The following is a 25994-nucleotide window of genomic DNA, read 5'->3' on the forward strand; positions in this document are numbered from 1 at the left end:
CACTAGAAAAAAAATCTCCTTCAGTGTAAGAAAGATTGTACTGGTTGTAACAGAGATTTTGTTCTATAGCAGAACCCCATCCTGTAAAAGCCCTGCCAAAAATATCCTCTTATCATTTAGCTACGTGAGAATACACGTACTGTGGTTCATAAAGAAAATGTGCTGGTTTTTGCATGCAGGCTAAAATGTAAATGGCAGACGTCATAAGGCCTCAAGAATACATTACAAAGTGAGATAACACATGAAATCCCAGTAGTGAACAAGAACATATAATGTTAATCAGAAGGGGAGTCAAAGTAGCCTTTGGGTTTGGAAGGGTCGCTTCACTTTGGTTCTACTGTTATGCTAAGAGCTTTATAACAACAAGCTAACTCTCCAAGATGGCTAGCACAGAGAATGTAGATAAATATTTTTGTCTATCTTTAAAATAATTTTTATTCGTAAAACAAGCCTGCAATTTTACTATTTTAAGCTAAAAAAAACCCTCAACTTAAGAGCACTAAAAATGGAACTCCAGTTAGTAAACACAATCTTCTTCTTCTGAAAACCCTTGGGGTATCATGAGAATTACAAATTGACATTTTACTCACAACACAGAAAAAAGAATACAAAAGCCAAGCTTCCCTGTACAAAAGTGCCATTAACAGAATGGCAAAATGTAGATCAACCAGCCTTTTGTGTTAGATAGTTTCATTTAGGCAAATCTTGGAACATTTTGTACTTTACAGCCTGTTTGTCTAAATAATTTCTCAGGCATGTAGCCCTGATTAAGTGCTATTCTCTGAAGTAAATGTATGTAGGTTTGAGCTGTTAATTTAACAAAAAAGGTCTTCAATCCTGCAAACATGCATATGCAAAACTTTACTCATGAGATTAGGCTCATTGTAGTCAGTGGGACTACTTGTGTGAGTGAAATTAAGCATGTGTAGGAGTCTTTGAGAGATTGGGACATAAATCGGTGAAAACATATTCACGGAAACTAAAGCAAGCAGCAAGACCTGTGTCACAGGAAAAAAACATGTGTTTTAATGTATAACTAGGGTGAATATTCCAGAAACATACATTAGTAGGAATACAACAAAAGCAATGTTATTTACAAAAACAGATGTAGAACACAGTACATAGAAATCTAGAAGAGATTTTGTTAGTGTCCATATTGTCTATAGGGATGAGCACAGGAGTAGGAATCTGAGACCCCAATTCTAATTCCAACTCTGCCACTGACACTACATAGAAGTAGTGTCAATTTAAATGCAAATATCCTAAATCCACATTTTCAAGCAACTATTACAAGATACAAAGCTAAAGGTACAAAGCCACTCAAATTCATGGATCTGGTATATGACTACGTTGAAAAGCATTACTGTTTCTCTACAAAAAAAAAGTTGTTAGATCTTTAAGACAAAGAAAATAAGACCTTTTCCATATGATTCTATCATTAGGCAATGGAACAAGCTGACAAAGGAGACTGTGGAATTCCATGTAATGGAAATATTCAAGGCTAGATCAAACACCCATCTATTAGGGAAGGCTTATGAATAATAAAGTCCATCCTGTGTACAGCTCTGGGATAGACTCAATAACCCATTAGCAGACCCCCACAAGTGTTCTATTCCCCTCCCTAAGGCAAACCTAACAGGGACAAGCTATCCTAAAAAATCTGGGTTTTTGAGGCAATCACCTCTTAAGATGAAGAGCCTGTCAATACTCACAGTGTTGCACCGATATAGCAGCACCACTGTGGCGCTTAGTGAAGACGCTATCCATCTGACAGAAGAGCTTCTCCCATCAGCACAGGTACTCTCTCTCTCCAAGAGACAGTAGCTATGTCAACAGGAGAAGCCCACCACATAGTGCTGTCTATACTGGGGGGTCAGATTGGTAGAATTATGTCACTCATCCCGAGCCATGTAGTTATACTGACATAAGTTTGTAGCGTAGACCAGGGCTACACTAAGAACAAGGAGTGTGGCCTTCAGGACAGGATGGGTCAGATTCTGAGTTGTGCCACCAAGAGATGCAGCACAGAAAGCACATTTCAGGGAAACAGAGGCAACAGCGTTTTAAATCACTTGTGTGCCCTCTTGATTCTGGGACAGAAATAGCCCTCAGCATAACTAAAGCAGACTGGGAGGTGGTTGCAAGTTATGATAGCCTCTGTGATACTGCCTATGGCTTGCAACACAAGCCAAAATGACCACAACGTTGTGCTCTATGGACCCTTCCAACCATGGCTCTTCCCCCAGCATGCCCCTGTGCTAGTGAGGGGGCTAGCGCAGGGTTCACTGTGGTAGTCTGCATTGGGGGAATTCTCCTCTGCTCTCTTGTGGGCTTCTTTATACAGTGATGCCAGAGCGGGGAACAAAATCTCTCACAGCATCTTATATTTGAGCTGTTTTAAGTGTGGATCTATACCGGTAGGTCTCAGGGTTTCCATACAGAAGGACATCCGTCTGCACTGCTCCCTCATGTTCCACCCCCTGGAAGCATAGCCCACTGAAATGTCTTGCTGATGGCTATATGCTACCCTTTCAGTAGCTGCTTTATAGCTCCTCTACACGCTGCAGAACTCACAGGTCCCAAGTGATATATTTGTGCACAGAGGCTTCTCCAAGAGTGAGGTGATGGATGAGAACAGCATACCACATTGGCTCCACTTCCCCCTTTAAGGACCTTAAGGTCCTTTCTCCTGCACTTTTGCTGCCTCTGTGCTGTGCAGCAGCAGCAGGGGAACATATGGCCTCAAATGGCAATTATTCTCTGAGAGCGAGGCAGTTAGAAATGTCAATCAACCAGAATGCTACTTTCATGCAGACTTGTAATACTAATATATGCTTAGCTCTGTCACCCATTTTGAATATGTAGGATAGTGAAGACCTGGTAAACAGACATCACTAACGCCGGGAAACTGTAACTGTTTACACTTTATTATTTAACTTTATGTTTCAGGCTAACAATTTCAAATGAATCACAGTGAGCTCCTTAACTGACTCTAGGGGACACAGCAAAGGTTTGCAAAGCTCTTACTACTTTCAGTGTATTTAAATAGAACACAAGCTGTTATAAGGAATTAATATCTTACACAGTCATTTATGTAGCCATTCACAACAAGTAAATTTGATTGATATCTAATGCTGAACACAGCTTTGTTACCTGTTGCTGGAGAATTACAACAAACAGACCCCAAAATTCACAGTTGTTTCACACAAAACATAGGAGGGCATTGTGGAGCTGACTAAAATACCAGTGTAAAGTGTTTATTTCAGTACACAATCCATCTCTTATTATTGCCTTATGCTTCAACTACAAGGAAAGGGACATTGCTCTCACCTCGTATAATGAATTATTTGTAAATTTGTGTCATGGAAACTAAGAATTCACAGAATGGTCTTTTCTACAACTAGGGAACTTTGAGGGGGACAGTTCCACTGGTAAAGCTCCCTGCAGACTTGGCCTAAGAGGGCTACATTTGTTGTGTATTCTATTCTTGTTTTCTGTTTTTATCTCAGTGCCTCCAGATCAATTGTCCTCCATAATAGCTACATACTTAATATGCTGAGCATTATATACATATTGCCTTCTTTGTATCCTAACTGACACTGGCACTCAATTCCTCCACCTTTCTCTACTTGGCAATGTCTTCATACTAATGAGAGTAAATCAATATATTTCTCACTATCTTATCTAGGGTTTTAATAACCAACTCAGGCTTGAAATCAAACCATCAGGATTCAACGTACATGTATACATGTTCATCTGCAAGTAAAATGGAAAGGCAAACAATACGAATTCAGTACCTGAAGTTGTATTTTTGCATCTTTGCTGACACTTTTTGTTCTCCATCGTCTTGTGACCCGCTTGTCTTTCTTTGAAATATCTACACAGTTAGCCTACATTACACAAATAGTTAAAAGCAACAAAGCACTATTAAGTTGACACAGATAGGACAGCAGTTAGTGAAGAATCATAATGTTAGACATCAATATATAGGAGAGTAAGGACAGAACGGAAACTCTGGTGCTCACTCTGTTGATCTACCTACAAAGTTAGCCACAGGATAATTAAAACAAGACTACTAAGCACTAGAGACAAACATTATACCATAACTAACTGTATATTTAACAAAATTAATAAGTATACTTTATTTGTCAGCACAAAATATTTAGGGCAAAATCCTGCATTCTTATTCATTTTTATGGTCATTACTCAGAGAAAACTCCCAGAGCGAAATCCAGGCCCCAGAAGATTCAATGGCAAAACACCTTTAGAAAACACCCCCATTGAGTTCAGATGGGCCTGGGTTTCACCCCCACAGAAGTCAACAGGAGTTTTACATGAGCAAAGAGTGAGTAAAAAAATTAATAACGTCTTCACGATTTGGGGCCTGCTGTTGCTCCAACTGAAATCAACGGCAAACTCACTCTGATTGGTGGGAACAGAATCAGTCCTCTCAGCTCTTTGTGACTGTCTACATTATTGAGTCAATCATGTAAGGTGCTGAGCACCCTCAACTCCCACTTGTCTGGAGTGCTCAGGCATTGATAGCATTCAACACTATTCAGGAGGTGCTTGACGCCTTCCAGGTTTCGGTCTCCCACCCCCTTAAATTTCACTTCTACTTAAACATACCATATACAGCAGGATAACAGCACTCAGCATACTTTTTTATTTAGTCATATTTTTCGTTCTATTTTTGGCAAAGGACATTGGACTAATCCCATCAACCTCAAATTAGTAAAAGATCTTATATCAATAAGATGTTTTTTGTGGTGGGTTTGTTTTGAGGGGTGCGTGAGAGGGATAAAGGGAGGTTGACAATGTAGTGCAATCATTATTAAATTATCCTGTTAACCACAGGAGTACTAAAATTCCAGAACATAAAGTAGTCTGATTTAAAATGCAACATCCTTTGCCATACGCAGGAAATGTTTCAAACCCAAAGGTATTTTATGACTAGAGCATCTACGAACCAGGTTTTCAAATACATTTACCTGCATGTCTGTGAAGTTTGGTGCCGATTGAGTCCTCTGTAGAATTTCTAAATTTTGAAGCAGCTTACTAAGTTCCACAAGGTTTGATTGGCAGTGTGCAAGATCTAACGCATATAAAAAGGAAAATACATTAAGTACTTTGACGGAGAGACAGTTTTTACTCTGGTATCATAAACTAGCAGAGAGCACAATTGTCTATACTATAGTACTAGAAAGAAATCAAGACTGGAATTTGCTCCGTCACGCAGTCCAGACTCTATAATAAGGATTATGTACCAATTGATAACTTCATCTTTCTGCAAAAGGGACAGAGACAGGCACCAGAGGAAGAGGCAATTAGCCCTCAGACCCACTTGTTGGATCTCTACCCTCTTCTTCTGCCACCAGCATAAAGCCACCATCTTCTCTGCCCTGGCAGTTAGCAGGATCACTAGGCACTTCTGCAACTATTACCCCAACCCTGCAAACACTAGTGCATGTGCATAAAAGGAAGTATATGTGTAAGGGTTTGAGGCTTATGTTTTCTCACATCACTCCAAATTCTGCTTTCTTTTAGTATCTTCATTTGGTATCTGACATACATTACTCATAGTCTGAGAACCTGTTTCATCATTTGGAAAATGGTCCCTAGTGCCTATTATTTTGCCAATCAACTTTATTTGCCAACGATTTCACTCACTGCATACTTAATTCTGCCAGACATTAGATTCTCCGCTCAGCTAACTTTGCTAGCCATTTGATTCTGTTTAAATAAATAATTTTGGTGGCAAAAAAACAACAAAAAAAAACAAACCGAACAACAAACCATAATAAAACAAGAGTGAATTCCCTGTCTTCTTACCAAATTTTATTATATTTCATATTTTTGGAGATGGAGTGAATGAAACAAGTAAAAAATGGAAGTATGCCATTTATATGTATTTAAAGAATAAGGAACTTAATAAATTTACTCCAGTAGTTTTGATCACTGTAATTTTCAGACAAACAATGAGACCAAATTTCAAAGCCTGAGTACATATAAGTTAAGTACCTAAATTCCCATTTAGGCACCTAAGAGGGGGACGGATAGCTCAGTAGTTTGAGCACGGGCCTGCTAAACCCAGGTTCTGAGCTCAATCCTTGAGGGGGCCATTTAGGGATCAGGGGCAAAAATCTGTCTGGGGATTGGTCCTCCTTTGAGCAGGGGATTGGACTAGATGACCTCCTGAGGTCCCTTCCAAACCTGATGTTCTATGATTCTACATAAGTGGGCCAATTTTCAGTAGTGCTGAGCACTTGCTGCTCCCACTGAGGACAATGGAAGCAGGACTGAGCCCTAAAAGGGGAATGGCATTATTTTACTGAAAATAGTTATTCAGATTTTTTTTTTAACAATCAATAATAAAATTTAAAATGTGATATCCAGAAATGTGAAGACAAAGAATATACTCCACCACAATGAACAGTTTTAAATGTTACCAGCTTATTATTTTAATTGCACCATTTTATATTAACACAAAGAAGTATCTTAACTTTTTTTTTTTTTTTTTTTTACTATTTTTTATAATATATCAACAGTCTCTCTTATAAAGAAAGACATGAAAGAGAATCACTGACCTTCTGCACATCTGTCCATCTCCTCAGAATCCTGCAACCACGCTACTACTTTACTTTGGCCAGTAGTATATGTTGCAGGAAGGCTATTACTACATGGTATGGGGGGTTGCCATGGGAAGCTATTTTGTGGAACCTAAAACAAAACAAGAACATTTAAAATGTTGGTATGATCCATGCTTTGCTGATCGATCTAATCTTCACACTAACTTTTAAATCAGAAATTAAATTCTACATCTGAATTTAAATAATATATTTGAAACAAACTTTAGAGTCCTTAAGTATCTTTTCAGAACAGCACACTGGAATACCAAACAGGTCCCCTTGAAAAAAAAAAAAAAAAAAAAAAAAGAACTTCCTGAGCATCAGCTTGAAAAATTGTTTGCTAAGAAGAACATTATGAAACAAGAAAGAGCCAAATTAACCCCTGCTGGTTCAGGGTAGTATAAATTGTTTTAGGGAAGCTTAGCGCTCTAATGGGGTCTCTATAGGAAACCCACTAATGAAGGCTGCAGCAGGGACATGCTGAATCAATGAACCCACAGATGCTTGCTGGCCAGTGTTGCCTACTTTGGTGATTTTTCCATGGCTGATTACCCCAGCTTTACAACCAGAATCCACCCGTGTCCACTAGGGAACCCAGCCCGCTGTAAGTATTACACTAACTTCAAGATGAGTTTCCATATAAGGGATGCTGTATACCTTTCCATCTAACACAGCAACATTAGCAGCTGGTGAAGACTCTGTAGTAGAGGCTGATGGGAATATGTGAAAGCTGGCATCCCTTGGTGATCTTACAATCTCATTCTGACGGTACAATCTGTGGTGGCGCAGTTTTGATACCCATGAATCAAATGAATCCTGGGACTTCACCTAAAAGAAGGGCCACTGTCAATTATCCGTTCATAAAGATATCCTGCTTCCTTCATCCTTTATAGCTATTATTTAAAGCATTTCCCTTGTGAATGAAAAGAGAAGAAAAACTTGTTGCAACACTACTCACTTTCAGGTGGTAGATATGCTCTTCTGTATCAAGGTCTATTCTACGAGCTTTCTTTTTAATTGACATAACTGATAAGCCAACATCAATGCTTCCATGTACCTTGCCTTTCTGAATCTGAAACCAGAAGACATGTTAAGAGACTGGTAACATCAAATGCTTTACTGTCTCTCACTGAAATAATACTGATGTAGTTGTTTCCTGTTTAGAGAAGATTTTAATGTAAAACAGGAGAAAACAGTACTAACTCGGTGGCACACTAGGTTTGTTTTGAGAAAAAGAGGGCCCCACTTCCTAAGAGGAGTTCACTCCAGAGTCTGTTCCAATAAACAGCCTGGATGACTCACCCCACAGTGTAACTAAGTTTAGAATGATTCATTTTGATTTTGTATAGAATAGACACCAAATTAAAGAGTTAAAATTACCTCCAGCTGATCAGTCAAGGCCCTTCATTAAATAAATGACTCTTTAATTAATCTATTCTGTACTTTCATAAAAGTCAGGACAGGCAGAGTTCTGCTCTGGGCTAGAGCTCGACTAATAACCTACTTTCTGTCCATGTGTGCATCTCCCAATGGGAAAACAGATGGTCAGTCAAAATGCACAGTGAATCTGAGTGCAGAATTTCTGAAAAATTTGATTAAGTCACAAGAAATGGGGAGTCCACAGTGTATTATATTTGAAAAAAGCTATAGAACACAGTCTTGACTAAATACATTTGCAGAATCTTAATAAAACATGGCCACAAGAGTAGGTTTCATTATAATGGTCACAGATGTAGCCCTAATTTTTTTACCCATCATACTGTAACTGTACATCAGCTACAACAGTAAACCCAAAAATATGGTAAACATATTAGATACCTCTGCTATGGCAAATAACTGATAGAGGGCCAAATCCTGATAGCCTTAATTACATATTTTTTTCATGCCCATGACTGATTTAAATGGGAACACTTATGTGAATTAGGTGAGCTGGATTTTATCATCAGTAGTTTAATAAATCCAGAGGTACCCTATAGCATAGATATAAATAAGCAATGCAGATAACTATGGAAGATAACATCTTCCTTTCCCATGTAGGGTACTGGAAACTTCTAGTTTGCACTTGCAGAGTTTCCCTGCCACTCTCCCTTTAGGAGAGCGGCTTCAGGCCTGGAAACTCATAAATGGTGATGAATTCATTGGAGGTTAGGTTCATCCGAGCAAAAGCCTCCGCAGTGCCTCTTGCAGCCACCACCCTGGCTTCTCCATAAGCCATTCTCCAAAAGTGTTCCTGGCCACCAGCTCAACCTGATCTTTTGGGGTAGGTCACTGAGCAAAGTGGGAAACTATGCAAATTAATGCTGACCCAGTCAACATCAGTTCACCAGGACAGCCCCAGGGAGTCAGTGAAGAGACTATGTCATGAAGAGCAATGGTCCCTAAGCCCTGCGTCTTCCCCATCCATCTTAAATCCATGCAGAGCACACACAGTGATCTTCCATGGAAGCAGAACTACCCATTTGGAGCCCATCAGCCATGATCTGCTAGTTTGTGTTCCTTTAAGAATCCATAGTGCGACGAGGTTTAATCACATAGCAGGCCAAGCTTTCAATCAAAATTTAAGAATGGCCTTGGGTTTTACTTACATCAATTGGTGACTTTGAATACTTCAACATTCCATTATCCAGGACAAAAAAGCGCTGCAATAAAAAAATACAGTTCCTTCTTAGTGATCAAAACAATTTTAACTATGTAAAATCACATCTATGAAAGCAGGTTTGTTATCCCATGGCACCTTGCAGTTAGAATCTGGAGCCAGAAAGAAGCCTGTAAATGCAGTACTGAATTGACTATTGGCTCTCATTTGTTCTGGCAGCAATTATCTTCTACGTATAACAGACAGGTCTCTCAAGAATTGCCCTGGGAATGCTCAGTAGCCCAAGATAGCTTCCTGCTCTCTGACCAGTCCAGAGAGGTCTATAGGGCTGACATTCCAACTCACCATTTTAAAAAAGATGGTCACTGGTTTCTTCAAGCTCTGCATCACTTTCTTCCCGCCCACATTAGTCATATTCCACATTAATGGCTTTTCTAGCTTCCTCATCCAGGAAAAAGGAAACCCAAAGCTATTCCTAGACCAAAAGATAGAACCACCTGACTCTTGTGGTCCTTTGACCTCCATGCTGAGACTCACTACTCCACCACTGTACGTCTCTCCTCCATGATGGAGAATGGGCAGAGAACAATATTCTCTACTCTGAGGGTTTGTCTTTACTAGCATAAAAGAGCTAGAGCCCCACTGAGAACGCTGCCCCATCAGGGATGTCCTCCAGTGGCAGGTTGCATCACGCCTGGTGTTGCTACCTCAGTTTCCCCTTTCTTCTGGAGTCCCCAGTCTCTCTATGCAAGCTTTCCAAGTATAAATAGCCCTTTGTAAGGTTGATTACAGAAGTACCACAGTCATAATCCAGAATTCCCCAGCATAGCACAAGCAGTACATTCAAGTTTGTAGGTCTTTCTCTCTCACACACTCACACACACACCTGCTCCCCCACCCCTGGCTACCTTCCCACCTTCTGCTTTCACCAGCCTGATGTGGCTCCATATCTCAGCTAGGAACTCCCATCTTCCCACCCTGAAGCTCTCAACCCAGTTCTGCTCTCCGTATGAGCTCCCTCTCTGGGTTCCAAACTCCCAGCGCTCCCTCTCTGAACTCTGGGATCTGGATTTTCTCACCTTTGTGCTATCTCCCATTTATAATACCAGGGGGCAGCCCGGCCTGACTCATTACACCAAACTAGGGCACAACTAGATTGAAACAGGAGAGCTGAGCCTGATTCCATTTAAGGAGCCAGTTATCCTGTTACAATCTCTTACTAATATATAACGTGGTGTGAAGAAGCCAAAGTTAGTGCATATTGAAGTAGGAGGTGCCTTGCTTTATGCTATACATTCTTACATGTCCCATTAGTTGTTTTTCATGAAAAAAACTCTTCTCTTCCGGTCCCTCAGTGTGTGAGTTACACCAAAAGAAACTCCCTTACTTTCAGTAGGTCAAATTCAGGATGATGTGTCAGCACTTAAATACTATGTTTACAGGAACTATTAGGGGGAAAAAAACCTAAGGTGAACAGGTGTTCAGGATTCAAAGGGACAGATGTGTGGAAGCTACATTTTGGTAACCACAAATGAGACTAAGTCAGTGCAATACATAGTGGGTGGGGAGGAGGAGAAAAATATTACTTACACCCACCATTTTAGACTCACTTATGAATACAGTCCACACTGCTTAGCAAAAACATGGTTAATGCTCTTTCAGAAAAAGCTGTGAATAAAAGCAGGTCTTTCTGTTTCTTTCAGCAACACGTATTTTGTACTGGAAAATTACTCTTGAGTCAAAGAGAGGCAGGTCAGTCCTTACAGCACACAACTTGTTGCTCAGACAAAAAGATGGTAAGTGTTTTGACATAAATATAGTGACCTAAATCCAGTAACAGCAATTTTTGCAGCTAATAAAATTAAATATGGGCAGCAATGTCTGCAAACTAATTAAAGGAAAGAATGGCTTTTGGGCGGGTGGCCTTGCTGTTGTGCATTCATAGTTCCATCTCATAGCTGAATTCAGTCACCAGCCCAGCAAGCAAAAACACCACAGAGTGGAGAGGGCAGGCAATCAGTGCAACGAAGGGAAGGAACTAGCAGGAGATTTTTTTTATTATTTGTTTTTCACATCTCAGTAATAAGAGAACAGTCAAATGAAGCATAATTTACAGTGCAAACAAACTACTCATGGTGAACTCAGAGTAAAAGTTCATTTTAAGTGAAGTAGGATGAAAAACTTGAATTGTTACAATGCACAGTAATGTGCCAACTGCAATGTTAGCAATAGTAAGCCCTCTGCTCAAATCCTATCCCCTCTGTTACAACTGAGTAATTAGGCTGGCTCCTGTCCTGGGAGGCCATGGAGTGGAAGCAGCCATGCCTCAGAGCTGCTTACTCCAGCCTAAGGGCTTGTCTTCACTACAGGGCAAGTCGACCTAAGTTACGCTACTCCAGCTACTTCACTGCACTATGTCGACAGGAGAGCGTCTCCTGTCGACTTCCCTTATTCTTCTTGGATTGCTGGAGTACAGGGGTCAACCAGAGGGCGCTCTGCTGTCAATTTAGTGGGATTTCACTAGACCCGCTAAATCAATCCCTGCTGCATCAATTGCAGCAGCGTCAGTCTCCCCGTAGTGAAGACCAGCCCTAACAGACAGAGTCAGCTCCTCAGTCCTAGAACTCCTATGCCCCTTTGGGTCTTGGTTCCTCCCTGCCCAGCATGTGCACGCTCATGTGGCCTCCCCAAACCATACCCCACCTGTACAGCAATTCTGTTTCATGTGGGGCCAAACCTGCAGAGGAAGGGGTAGGATTTGCCTCATAATCAAGTTCAAGGAAAACTATTAAAAGTTTTCACTGCAATACAGAAATGCAAATGTCCTTACTCTGACTGTAAAGGTGAGACTAGCCATTCCAGGGAGACATCTATACCAAACTAGTGCCCAAATGCTGCACGGTGTGTGGAATAAGTTTGTCTCTCTTCCCCATGATTGTGCTGCAAATTCAAGGTTAACTTGTGTTAAGCCTTCTTTGGTGCAGGTCAAATGATCACATGATCCTTTCTCAGCCAAGAGGTAACCTTGCAAGAGTGATTTTTATCATCAAAGTCTCATGATCTGTAACTGAACGGTAGAGTGTCACATGCCTGTCTCAACCAATCTGGATTATTTAACAACGCATGGGCTTAACAAACCAAAGATTTAAACACACACAATTAATTGATATTAACTAGCTCCTCCCAAGAGACATTTACCTTGTGCCAGCCTTTTAAAGGCCATTTTCTTTTCTTCAGCATGAAACCTTCATGTTTGTCTGGTTTCTGGACATTAGTCTGGCCTATTTTCAGCCCCTCTATGATTTCCCAGCTGTCAGGTTCCTGGTGGAAAAGTATAAAAATAATATTTTAAATTTATTATATATATATGATGCAAAACTGTTCATATTACGTGACCCAGAGTTTCAAGTGCTCAGAACAGAAGACTGCTCAGCACCCATTTAGACACCAAAATAAGCAGGCAGATTTTCAGAAGTAGGAACTACTGGGTTCTGAGCACTTTTGGAAATCTGGCCCTTATTTAGCTAGCTACACTGAAGCTATGCTCTTTTAAAAATCTGGCGCTATAAGCTGCCAAGAACTTTGGGTTGCAGATTCATACGTGTGTATGGCAGGACTGTGTGTTAAGAAAAGAAATGGCATTTTGTACTTATGAATTGTATATTAATCAGGTAAAGTCTCGCAGGGGTAAGCGGACAGTGGGCACACACCAACACATTTGCAAGTAGAAGGGGAAATAGAAGATGACAGCTGGCTGTCCCAACTCTGACCATCTATTAAAACTGTAGACATTGTTCCACACACCCTCCCTAACAGGAAATGTAGAAAAGCTTAGCAGATATGGTGAAGGAGTCAGGGGCACAGTCTTCATGTTAGAATATTTATACTTCCTGACTCACCAGCAGTCTCTAATAACAACCTGGTATTAGTCCTTCTCTTAGAAACCATGGATTGTGTGAAGAGCTGTACAAGGCACTCTCATAGCCAAATTAATGGGTACATATTAACACTATGCTTGCAGAGAATAGATCAAACCAGTGATCCATCCAGTCCACTATCCTCCCTCCAACAATGGCCAAGGCCAAAAGTCTCCAGAAGAAGGAACAAGAAACTCCAAAAGTGGGCAAATTATAGTATAACTTGACCATAGAGGCCAGTCTTCCTAACTCCTGTCAGTTAGTGGCCTGAAGCATGAGAATTTACATCCCTTCCAAATTTTATGATTTTTAAAAATCTTCTCCACTGTAACTGTGGATAGGCTCTGTTTTTTATAGAAATGTTTAATCATTTTTTGAATCGTGTTAAGTGCTTGACCTCAGTGGTATCTTGTGGTACAGAGTTCCACAGGCTAATTGTGCTTTAGGAAAATGTATTTCCTTTTACAGTTTCTGCTATTCAGCTTCATTGCATTATAAGAAATTTAAATAGTAGTGTCCAATTTACTTTCTTCATATGATTGACTATTCTGTATAACTCCATTACATCCCCTATAATTCATGTGCCCATGTAAGGGCTGTTTAGTCCACTTTCTCCACACTTAGCAGCCATCAGGAATTACAACTTATATGACTCAAGCCAAAATTATGGCTTAATATTTTGAAGGGGAAGACAGCAACAAAAGTATAAGGTGCCTATGCAAAACAGTTTTGCCCTTATTTATACACCTTTGCTGCCTCTCTGGTCAACAAAAGTCAGCTCTAGTTTAAAAAGCTACTTGTGCCTGCATAATAATGTGCTCACCAATACTATTTCTCATAGCTCCACACCAGTGTTTCTCAACTGGTATGTCACAACCTCTGAGTGGATACAAAAGGCAATTGGGGGGTTGTGAAACACTGAAAAATGTATTACAACTTAAAGCAAAGAAAACCCCACTCTCATCCTCCTCCTCCTCCCACCCCACCCCTGCACACCCTCAACCTTCAAGGTTGAGTATTCAGTCTCTCTCTTGAAATACATACAAAAAATTATATTAGATAAGCTTATTTTTTACCCCAGATGCTTACTTTCATAATAACCATAAGGGAATCACAAAAATTTTTGATTTGAGAAAGGGGTCACTAGAAATATCTGTCTAAACAATAAAGTAATATCTACATCAAATGCCCATGCAAGTGCATAGACAATTTAGTGTTGTCTTCAGAAGCCATAACTCGCATTTTCCCAGTGTTCTCTTTTCTTGCCTGTAAGTATCATGGTTTTGAAGAGCACCAGGTTTATTTTGACTTCACCTTATTTTAAGATAATTATTTCTTTCTCCCTGGTGTAGAAGAGCTTATTACATGTGCAAAAGGTCTTCCCTAAATAAGAAATACTAACACTTGAGGGGGGGAAATTTAAACTAATTAGCCCCATGAGGTAAGTACAGAATCTCTCTATATATTTTTATGTCTACTGATCCCCACCTCACCGATTCTCCTTTACAAGCTTACCTGCAGGGAAAAGTCTTTGATCTGCAAGGTGGCACTGCCATTAAATACTTTTCAGTAAGAACTCATATATATATTAATTTAAACAAATGGTCAGAGACTGGCAAATAAAAAGGGTCAGTGCAGTGCAGCTATCTGCCTTGTGCTTCACTAACACCATAATCTGATCCTGAAGCCATCTTGATTCAGTGAGAGTCACGCCAGTGTACGTGTGATTCTCCAGTGATGTATAGTCAGCACAGAGATTCTTCCATCACTCCCCCTTTCTGCTGCCAGAAGAGCAAGACAAAGGGGCATGGGCTGATCAAAAGGTGATATGGAGAAAATGGGAAATGACAGCCCAGGAAAGAGTACCATGGAAAGGGATCTGAGGGTCATACTGGACCACATGCTAAATATGAGTCAACAGTGTAACACTGTTGCCAAAAAAATAAAGAAAAAAAAAGTGACCACCATGGGATGTATTAACACGAGTGGTTGTAAGCAAGACACGAGAAGTAATTCTTCCTCTCTACTCCGCACTGATTAGGTCTCAGCTGGAGCATTGTGTCCAGTTCTGGGCACCACATTTTAGGAAAGATGTGGACAAACTGAAGAAAGTTCAGAGAAGAGCAACAAAAATGATTAAAGGTCTAGAAAACATGAGCTATGAAGGAAGATTGAAAAAATTGGGTTTGTTTAGTCTGGAAAAGAGAAGACTGAGAGGAGATATGATAACAGTTTTCAAATACATAGAAGGTTGTTACAAGGAGGAGGGAGAAAAAATGTTCTTGTTAACCTCTGAGGATAGGACAAGCAGCAGTGGTCTTAAATTGCAACAAGGGTGGTTTAGGTTGGACATTAGGAAAAATTTCCTGTCAGGATGGTTAAGCACTGCCATAAATTGCCTAGGGAGGTTGTGGAATCTCCATCCTTGGAGATTTTTAAGAACAGGTTAGACAAACACCTGTCAGGGATGGTCTAGATAATACTTAGTCCTGTCATGAGTGCAGGGGCCTGGACTAGATGACCTCTCAAAGTGCCTTCAGGTCCTATGATTCTATAATATGGCTGGGACACTTTATCTAACATTGATTCCCAGCTGCATTTTTGGTCCCCTGAGAGTGTCACCATAGGTTACATAATGGACCAGCCCTGCACAGAGCAGCAGCAGGATATGCACAGGTGAGCTTTATGCAAATAGCTGCATATGATAAAAAAAATATTTTTTAAAAACCTAGGAAATTCCATTTTAAAATTAAAAAAATATTAAGATTGGAAAGTGAAGCATTCCAGAGTCAGGAAATGGCAAAGATAAGATTGCCTGTGCAACCTTAACTCTTTTCCTGTGTGCAGAAGACCTTTAATAACATTGTCATATCACTACTCTCCACTACACCCCTGCCTTTTCAGTGCAGTTTAAAAAAATAGCTGTTTTGTATGGAATTAATGTGTATTGTTTGTTAAGAGGAGAATTTGTGCCAGGTACTTTACATAATAACATAACAGAAGATATGGTCCCAGCCATAAGAATCTTACAATCACTGAACTTTGTGCAGGCAGATCTCTGCATCTGCATGGACCCTGTTGACTTCCAGGAAGCTCAAGATTCAGGCCTAAATGGATGAAACCCAAGATGCACTGGGAGACCCCACCTCTCAGTTTTTCCCTTTTACCCACATACACATTCTCAGTACCCCTGTGCTTTGCCAACTACCCATCCAGACGAGATGTTCTGGATATGGCTCTTTCCAGAACCCAACAATACTGCTCCAAAGTCAACCAGAGAGGTCTGTGGCAAATCAACCCAAATAAGGTTCTCCCTTCCCTGGGACTGAGTGTGCTGTCTCCACAGCTATCTTAGACCCTGCTGCCCTGGAAAACGTGGATTCAGAATGAGTCTCTTATCCCCTGCATGTTATGGCATTAATCTACCACCAGACTACAAGCTTCCTTATACTTAAAGCAACTCTTCCCCAAATTGTCTATGTCTCTCTCTTTCACCCCATTGAAAGAGAGATCTAGGCATCCTGTGTTTTCATTAATAACATGCTTCTTCTAGGTGCTTCAGGACATTATACTGATTCAAATCTTTCATTTTGCTAGTGTAAACTATTAAAAACTTTCTTCTCTGACAGCTAAAAGTATGCTTTACTCTAGTCTCATTTGGGGAACCAGAAGCTGTAGGACTTGAACTGCATCATACTTGACAGCCCACCCACGAAAGCTGCCACAACAAAGTTACTAGTTAAAGCATTTCTTTAAAAAACATGCAAAGCAGGCACATAGAAATCATCCCATTCCCACACTGACCTTAGACAGAGAGACAGACTCAGTTTCAAGCAGCTGCTTGCTTACAGATGAGTCTGCACTTCCAAAAGAAATATTTCGCTCTAATACATGAGCACTCTAAAATAAGAAAAAGAAAACATTGCTCGGTCACAGAACATGTCTGTTGAAAAAACACATTACATTATGAACAACGGAGGATTACATCGTTTGCAGTAAACATATGGCACAGTGCCCTGACTGGCTAAAATAAATACCAAATGCTTGCATGCATAACAGCAAAACATGATTTTTCTGTCTTTTTGAGTAATCCATTTCTGTATTACAATTCCTGTGCATGTTTTTTTCTTTCAGTGTAATCATGCACTTTTCTCTGAAATGCTCTCAAGAAGGAATTAAATATTACTGATTTCTAAACGAGATGCAGTTTTACCCAGCAATGACTACAAAATGGTTAAGTGCCAGGAGAGGAAAGATGATGTCTCAGCTGGCTCTCATTCATAGAGACTTCAAAGTGGAATACATGTTCTTGACATGTATTGCATTTTCCAACAAATGGATGAGAAAATTGAGCTGCAAACTTTTATTAATATGTTTAGCACTTCATTAACACTCCACGCCTTTAAGGCTCTGTATACATGTGAACTATCTGGTCCTCACAACAACCCTGTGGGTAAGTGTTATCACCCCTACAAAACAAAACAAATGTCACAAATATCACATTTTGCCCAAAGTTTTTGAAAAGCAAAATGTTTAGCAATTCTGAAAAACTTTTTTCTATTTTCTAGCAAAGATTAAAGCCTATATTTGCAGGTAAAAAGCACTTTTTTTCCTCGCAGGCTGGGAGAGAAAAGCCAATTTTTGCCTGCAGCAAATGTGTTTAGACTTGTAATTTGTTCCAGGGTGGGATTTTACCACTTCTGTCAATATAAACTGGTAGGAGTAATACCAGAACATGACAGTACTGACTCGTTTGCATAAAATGTTCTATTCTTCTTTCTACCATGTATAAGTAGTCACCTCTCATTTAGATGTGAAAAAACTACTACTACAAGGGAATGCTGCAAGAGGAGAAACCATCTAGGAAAGATTGCCTCCAAACTTAAACAAGAGTTACATTTTGTTCTGTTAAATTTGTTTACACCCATTGAAGGTTCAGAGTCCATGGACATAAATGAGGGCAAAAGCTGTCAGGGAATAGAAAAATACATACAGCAAGATTAAACATAAACATAACTAGAAGCTTTAGTACAATGAAATTTTTATTCACAAAACCTTGTGTTCACAATGATCACAACCAAAAAAAAGTACATACAGATGTTAATATAAACCAACACAAAACCCTTCCTCCGAAACATCTCTGAATATGTAATGTATTAAATAAATGACTTTTTAAAAAAGTAATACCAAAAATAGGAGAAAGAGTATGTATTGGGGTCGGACCATCTTTGGTCATTAAGGGGGTAGAAGTCTCTGTAGTTTTGCAGGTATATCCTGTTTATTTTAGTCTTCAGTCCTATTGTGAACACCATAAGAAAAGTCTCCCAGTTCCTCTTCCAGCTGAACAAAACCGGTACCTTTAGCAACTCCACTTGCACTCACATTTATTGCCAAATTTTTATTGACAGGCCGGCCTGACATCTTTTAGATCCCTGGCCCTCTTCCCTCACCAACAGATGTGGGAGCAGCCTTGCTTTTTATGGTAGGGCTGCAGACTCTATCCACAATTGCAAAACAGCAGAAGAGAGAAGTATGTGGCGAAATCTCTATCTGCTTTCCCCCAACACATGTGAAACTAAGATTGGATTCACTGAAAAACTGGCATAACTTTGAACTGTGGAAACACCAGTGAAAACTAGTATAAGGAAAATTACATTGTAAATAGGGTGACCAGATGTCCCAATTTGATATTCAGGACTTTTTCTTATATACGCGCCTATTACCCTCCACCCCCGTTCCAATTTTTCACATTTGCTCTCTGGTCACCCTAATTGTAAAGGTACTTTTTAATGACTGAAAAACTTCTCTGTCTCCAGCCCACTAATTTATTCATTTACTTAAATAATAGATCATTAGAAACTTGGAAATTAAATCCAATCCATCTCCATCATTTTTACATTTCTCTCACATGCACACAGTGACTTGTTACTGTACGAGAGCTGGGTCACAGCATGAATTTTTATTTATTTTGGGGGGCACTGAAGCCTTATGTTTTAGAGAAATAAACAAAAGAATTATATGGTTTGTACAAACCATTACAAAAAACACCATTCTGTGTCTTACTAAACTTGATAAAATCCACTTAAAAACTATTAAAAGAAACAAGAATTTTACTGGAATTAAAGGATGGTCACTTGACTCTTTTCTGGTTTGTTCACATCCATTACACATGAGAAGGGTGACTTGGCTCTTCTTGTTCTTCAGCAGTTGGTGTGGCAAAGGAGAATGTTTTCAGAACTCTAATGATTAAATTACTTCTCCTTAAACAGAGACCACCTTGTTGTGGAGATGCCATACTTATCTATAGCACAATAGTCCTGTCCAACTCCCATTAAAGTAAGAGGAAGGACTCCTCACTTCTGTGGGAATTTGATCAGGCCCAAAGACAGTACAGTATGCTCAAAAGAACACCGGTTTAGAACTGCCATAATACAGCATTGCTGTCATACACAGCCTGGCATTCAGTTTATAGAGAAATAGATTCAGATTTGGTATATTTCTGCTCAGTGGTTATGAAGTTTAGCTTAAACTATCCACTATGCTATACCAAATTCTTGCATACTGTGTTACTACAAGCACAACACTGTTCTTTATATATAATTTAAGAAATGTTTCTTGTATGCCAAATTCCTATCTAGAAATTTATCCATCCTCCAGCATCACAGTATGCCTGCGCCTCACAAAAAATACTGAATGTTTTCTTATAATACCCCTTTGACATTAATGACTACTCTTCCCAATTTCCAAACGGGAAACTGAGTCCCCAAAAGATTAAGTGACTTGCCCCTGGCCAAGCAGGGAGTCTGTGGCAGTTAAACATAAGTCAGATTTCCTAAGCCCCAGTCTAAGTCTTAAGCACAAGATCATCTTTCCCCCTCTTTACTACCCGGGTTCGCAAATTTTTTCAGAGTGTGGGTCACATCTTGACAGAGAGATTGTCTCATGGACCTCCACTCTTGTCTTTTACGATTGTATAGACCATCCTTCCATCCACTCAGAATAGCACAAGCAACCTCCATTCCCACTTCCAATCACAAAACATCCCCATGGCAATTAATCACGTGAAAAAAATAATAGTTAATGTATTTTCATCTGCTCTTAATGTCATTTAGCAGCTAGAAATGAGGAAGAGATGCAGCATCATGTGACCAGCCACCTCTCTGGGGACCACCAGCAAGAACTCTGCAGACAGGAAACTTCTGCTTTATACATATAGTCCAATCCAGTGCTCAAACTGAGCTACCAATCTGGGACAAACATTTGTGCAATGTACTTGTAATGGTGGTTCAATGAAAAATCCCACATCATGTGTTGAGTAACCTCGTGCTCCCAGGAGGTTAGCACCTTAGAGCAGTGGTCCCCAACCTTTTCGTCTGGCAGGCGCCATATGAAGGACCACTGCGACGGTGGAGCACCCGCCGAAATGCTGCCAAACTTTGGCATTTCAGCGGCGACGCCTCTCGATGATGCCACTTGTCGACGGCAAGCGGCATCGTTGAGAGACATCCCCACCGAAATTCGGGGGTGACGCCTCTCGATGACATCACTTGTCAATGGCAAGCGGCATCATCGAAAGGCATCCCCTCCGAAATGCCGCTGAAATTTGGTGGCATTTCAGCAGGTGCTCTCCCGGGGGTCAGCACGCGGGCACCGCATCGAGGACCACTGCCTTAGAGGTACAAACTCCAGTAAAGAACCCTAATGAAAAATCTGAAATTGTTGAAATTCCGTACACTTATACATGACATCAGATTTAAAACAATAAACCATAAAACATGGGTCCAATCATTTAAGGAGGTAGCAACTGTCTCTCTTGACTATAACAACCAAGATGATTTTCCTACTTTCTTAACTACCAGTTTTGTTTGGCAGGAAAGAATCCTTCCGATCTGAGATGGAATGTTGCCCACCACAGATGTTCAGAAGGGCTCATTTGGAACAGCAAATGTAGCAGGATGTTGCATAACTGCAATTTCATTTTTGTACAATATTTAGAATGGTGAAATCCAGCACAACTTTGGCTGCCAGATTTCAAGCAACACTTTCCATGATGTGTTTTTAATTCAAATGATTCTTTTGCAGGCCTCATTTTCATAGATCCACTTGGGTTGAGTGGCACGTGTATTAGCCAGTAGCACTCTAATGAAGACTAATTTATTTGATTATTTGTTTGGAAACAAGAAAATTGACAATTTTCAAACAAAATTATCTTCTTTAGATTATTTCAGAAACTGTCCTGTACTTTTCTGTACAGCTCTTGTTTATGGTTATTTTCTGTCATGACTATTATACCCTGACACAAAACTACCACCTCTACTTTCCAGTGTGTTGCTGGAATAAAGTCCATGGGGCCATTATTTAGTATGGAATGCTTTTCATTAAGGGAAAACATGTTCGTGTGTTACGCTTCCTCAAAATTACAGCTAGAAATTATGTAGATTGTCTGACGTTCTGAAAGATAGATATATTTGACAATAGAACTTTTTTTACTTTTATTTATTTGCTATCATTCTTGCCCTAAATGATGTTGTTAAATTTTGGGTTTAAATATTAAAAATACAGACAATTAGAGGAATAGACAGCAACAATAAACTAAAAAGTAAGGTGAAGAATGAGGAAGGAAGAGGCCAAACAAAACAAGGGATCAACACAGTTATCGGAATTTGAACCAACAGCATTCACACAACCAAAAAAAAAAGTAATCCGTGTTTGTAGGAGCATCAGTTTGCTTGGGACCCTCATCCCCACCTTATTCTGAGGCTGTGAGAAGAAGAATTAATCTCTCCATCGTTCAGTCTTGGACTTCCTCTCACAACATAGAACTTCTCTCAGTTAACTTGAAGTCCTAGGGTGAAATCCTGGCCCTGCAGAAGTCAGACGCAAGATGGGGGCCAAGATTTTACCCCTGGAGTTTAATTGAATTCTTTCTGCAATGCTCATTCCAAACCCTTCACCGTAACTGCAATCCCTCCCTCCACTTTATCCCAGGAATAATTTTCAACTGAAGCTAGGGAAGAGTGAGACTATCACAACTTACCCCATCTGTGATCACAAAGGGGGCTCAAAATACTCTGTTCCATTGCACACACAACCTCCAACTAAATGAGACCCAACCCACTCCTTCCCCATGACTGCACCTCCCCTCCCTCAAAATTCCAAAGTACAGCTACGGGAAGGTGAGCCCATGACAAGCACAGTCCCTAGGAGGATGGGGGCTAGTGAAGAGTCTATCCTTATATTTAGGGCCCTACCAAATGAAAAATGCATCACCGACCATGAAATCTGCTCTCCCCACCACATGAGATCTAGTCTTTTGTGTGCTTTTACCCTATACTATACAAATTTCATGGGGAAGAGCAACATTTCTCAAATTGCTGATCCCGACCCAAAAGGGAGTTGCAGAGGGGTCACAAGATTGTTGTAGGTGGGGTCACAGTATTGCCACCCTTACTTCTGTGCTGACTTCAGAGCTGGGCAGCTGGAGAGCGGCAGCTGTTGTCCGGTCGCCCAGCTCTCAAGGCAGTGCCATCACCAGCAGCAGCACAGAAGTATGGGTGGCAATACCATACCCTGCCATCTTTACTTCTGCGCTGCTGCTGGCGGCGGCTCTGCTTTCAGAGCTAGGCTCCTGGCAGCAGCTGCTGCTGCTCTCCAGCTGCTCAGCTCTGAAGACAGAGCCGCCAGCAGCAGCAGTGCAGAAGTAAGGGTAGCAGTACCACAACACCCCCTACAATAACCTTGCAACCCCCCCGCCCCCAACTCCTTTTGGGGTCAGAACTCCTACAATTACACCACCATGAAATTTCAGATTTAAAGAGCTGAAATCATGAAATTTACTATTTTTAAAAAGCCTATGACCGTGAAATTGACCAAAATGGACCGTGAATTTGGTAGGGCCATACTTATGTTGTTTATTCACTACCTTTATGCAGCAAAAAGCTGCTTATCTGCTCTGGAGAATACAGCTGGAAAAACGTATTTTACATGGTCCCTTTAATAGTAAAACTTTGTTTCTGTGTTGGTGTTCAATGATCTGAGAATCTCCTCTCCATCAAAATGAATGCCCGCATGTTCTTATGCTGACCTGCTTCAAATCAGAGTGATGAGGGAAATCTCCAACACAATAAAAGTATCATAACTGGAGATGGCTTAATTAATCTTATTCACGGAAGGCACAGATTTGATTTTCAAAGTGATGTTTTGTGGGCAGGGAGGCAGGAAATGCAGAGTAGAACAAGACTAGCATTGTGTTTTCTTCCCAGTTTTGCTGCTTAATTATTTTACACAATTAATTCTTTTAATTAAATTTACTTAATTTGGGGTGGGAGAGAAAGAGCTCTACAAAGCAACTACCACTCACACTGCCCTACAGGCTCAGGGATTCTCCATTCAGTTCAGAAACATACACATGATTCAGCTGCTGGATAATTAATGGAGCGGAGTCAGTAGCTGTCTTCAGTGGCAATAGTTTGAATAAAATAGAACCTGTAATCCTTGGGAGCTGCACACAGGAAGTGGGGAAGATATTGTCTGAAATGAAAGATATGAAATAGGAAGGTATTTTCTCCCTTATCTCCAGATGACTAATTGGTGCCTGTTTTACTAGCTTTGATGCATTGTCCAGCTATGCTGGAAGAAAGGCAGGAGATCGTGGATGTGGTTTAAATAGGCTGCAACTTTCTTCTTAAGTGTCTGGGAGAAACTAGCCAATAAAGGTGTACAGTGCAGGTAATTCCCATAATCATTTCTGTAATATCCATGCGGTTCTGTCAGCCCTCTCCCTTATCCATCCTGGTCCCCAGCCAACCCACTGCTGGGACCTCACCATCTCCCTCTTTTAATGAGGATTGTGAGGAGGCTATAAGGCGGGGAGGAGCCTGTTTCCATCCCTTTAAAGAATCTCTCTTTTAAATCCTTTATCAATCCATTTTATCTGACCACTGTATCCCTTCCTTATGGAGTACCTGCACTGGGCATCCTCCCCACATTTACATTAATAAATTGTGACACCATTGCCTAACTCCCATTTCATGTTCACCCCAACTAAGCCTTCACCCAAATCCATTGTGGGGAAGGTGGAAAAAAACCCACTTCAGCTTGGCCAATCTCTCTTTTTTGCTGTGATTAAACTATTGTCCCATTCATATCCTCATTCACCTCTATTGACCCTATATTCTCTATCGCCATACCCATTGCGTACAATCTGGGTTGTCACTCACCACACAAAGGAATAACAATCCCAAATATCTTTATGGCTAACACATGCAAAGTTCTTTAAAACTTTTTTTCTTCTGTTAGCACATGCTGGTTTTGTATAGCAACGTGCTGAGCAGCAACTGCCACCCTAAACATTTTCTCCTTGTCACTCTTTTACTACAAGATAAATGTGTCTCCAGCCATATTTCTGTAGCACAACAGTAATATCCAGGTGTGTGTTTCTCCATCTGTTCCTCAGGAGATGTTCTATAATACTTCTTGTATTATAGAAATGTCAAGCATGTGTTAGTTCAAGTATCAAGTATCTGCCCTTTATGGAACTCTGGTTTTGTATTATACGTGCCACTTTATTAGTGATGTGACTGGGCTCAAGGGAGAAAGAGTACTTGGCTTTTAAAAGTACTTTTCTCAGATGGACTTTTAACAGGAGTAAGAGCTTGCACCTCTGGATAACAGTTTAGAGAGAAATATCAGCAGAACTAGATAAAGCAAAAGCTGTAGCAAAGAACTAGCCTCAGCAAAAGGAACATTCCCTTAGTGTTAATAATAGTTTGCTTGGGATGATTGCCAGGTAAGAGAGTGTCTGATCCTCTGATGACAATTTTCTTTTTCTCTGGTCCAGATTTGACATGTTTAACTCAAAACAAAGCAAACAAACAAGCTGGCAAACACTGAATGAGAATTCAAATGATGGTATATGACAGGAAGTTTTATGATGATTACAGGCTCATTACAATAAAAAGGATGGATGGTGCTTTTCTTAATAGTCTTGAGCTGGTAATTCACTCCATTAATGTTGATGAATCAAAGGGGGGAGGAGAAGAAAAATAAAATCCCCTACATGAAAGAAAAATGTTGCTTGATGTGCTAATTCAGTCATTAGTGAATGGATTTTAAAAATGTGGGCAGGCCAAATTCAGATATTTTGTTTTGAGATTCAGTTTTGCTAGCAGTTCAGCCACTTCATTCTTTGGTTCCCTCAGAACCCCTGAATGAACACACTATTTTTTCAGTGACATATTGCTATTTAAGTTATTTGTTTTAACATCTGAGTCTCTGACAGTGCCTCATCTTTATTATCAGTACAGAGCAGACAAAATGGAAGAGATCTATATGTCACTGTAACAACAATACGCAGCACTTAGAAGCACCTTCCATCTGAGACTCTCAAAGCTATCAGCAAATAGTGAATGTGCTTGTTTCTGCTCATCTTTTTTTTTTTAAAGGATTTCAGTCAGTAATAACCTTAGACCTTCCCTTCACATAGAAAGTATTACCTTGTTCTGCTTTATAATCTCCTGTGATAAACACTGCTCTTAAGGCACACTTTGTAAACAGGTAAATAGCATGTAGACCAAACAGTTTATATTGCCACTGCTTATGTGGTAGAAAACTATAATGAATTCACACAAAAAATGTCCTCTGTACCTGCATCTCTTTTTATGACTGAATAGTAAGTTAAGAATTTTACAAATCCCAATATAATACAAAATATCACACTAGAGATATACACAGTCTGGTACAAACTTTTATTCCAAAGTCTCCTGGAAGGGAAATAAAATGCAGTACATTTTTAAAACAAAACAAGGAACATACTATTTCAGATTAGAAGCCAAAGACTCACTAAACAGGTAG

General features: G+C 40.1%; 1 protein-coding gene across 4 annotated transcripts in view; it reads right to left on the minus strand.

Moving 5' to 3' along the window:
- The window catches only part of OSBPL6 (oxysterol binding protein like 6), a 174281-nt gene that overhangs the window by 52489 nt on the left and 95798 nt on the right, over positions 1 to 25994 (minus strand). For 2 of the 4 annotated variants that reach the window (XM_075069788.1, XM_032768500.2), the window contains exons 3-10: positions 16947 to 17042; positions 12424 to 12546; positions 9215 to 9268; positions 7588 to 7701; positions 7287 to 7457; positions 6588 to 6720; positions 4992 to 5095; positions 3798 to 3890 (exon numbers count right to left, since the gene is read on the minus strand). In XM_075069788.1, the coding sequence (XP_074925889.1) occupies positions 3798 to 3890; positions 4992 to 5095; positions 6588 to 6720; positions 7287 to 7457; positions 7588 to 7701; positions 9215 to 9268; positions 12424 to 12546; positions 16947 to 17042 (888 nt within the window). The remainder of the gene's footprint in view (positions 1 to 3797; positions 3891 to 4991; positions 5096 to 6587; positions 6721 to 7286; positions 7458 to 7587; positions 7702 to 9214; positions 9269 to 12423; positions 12547 to 16946; positions 17043 to 25994) is intronic. The other 2 variants (XM_075069790.1, XM_075069789.1) reach the window with 1 other exon arrangement.

The sequence above is a fragment of the Chelonoidis abingdonii genome, chromosome 10, assembly GCF_003597395.2.
Source record: "Chelonoidis abingdonii isolate Lonesome George chromosome 10, CheloAbing_2.0, whole genome shotgun sequence".
Taxonomy (NCBI): Eukaryota; Metazoa; Chordata; order Testudines; family Testudinidae; genus Chelonoidis; species Chelonoidis abingdonii.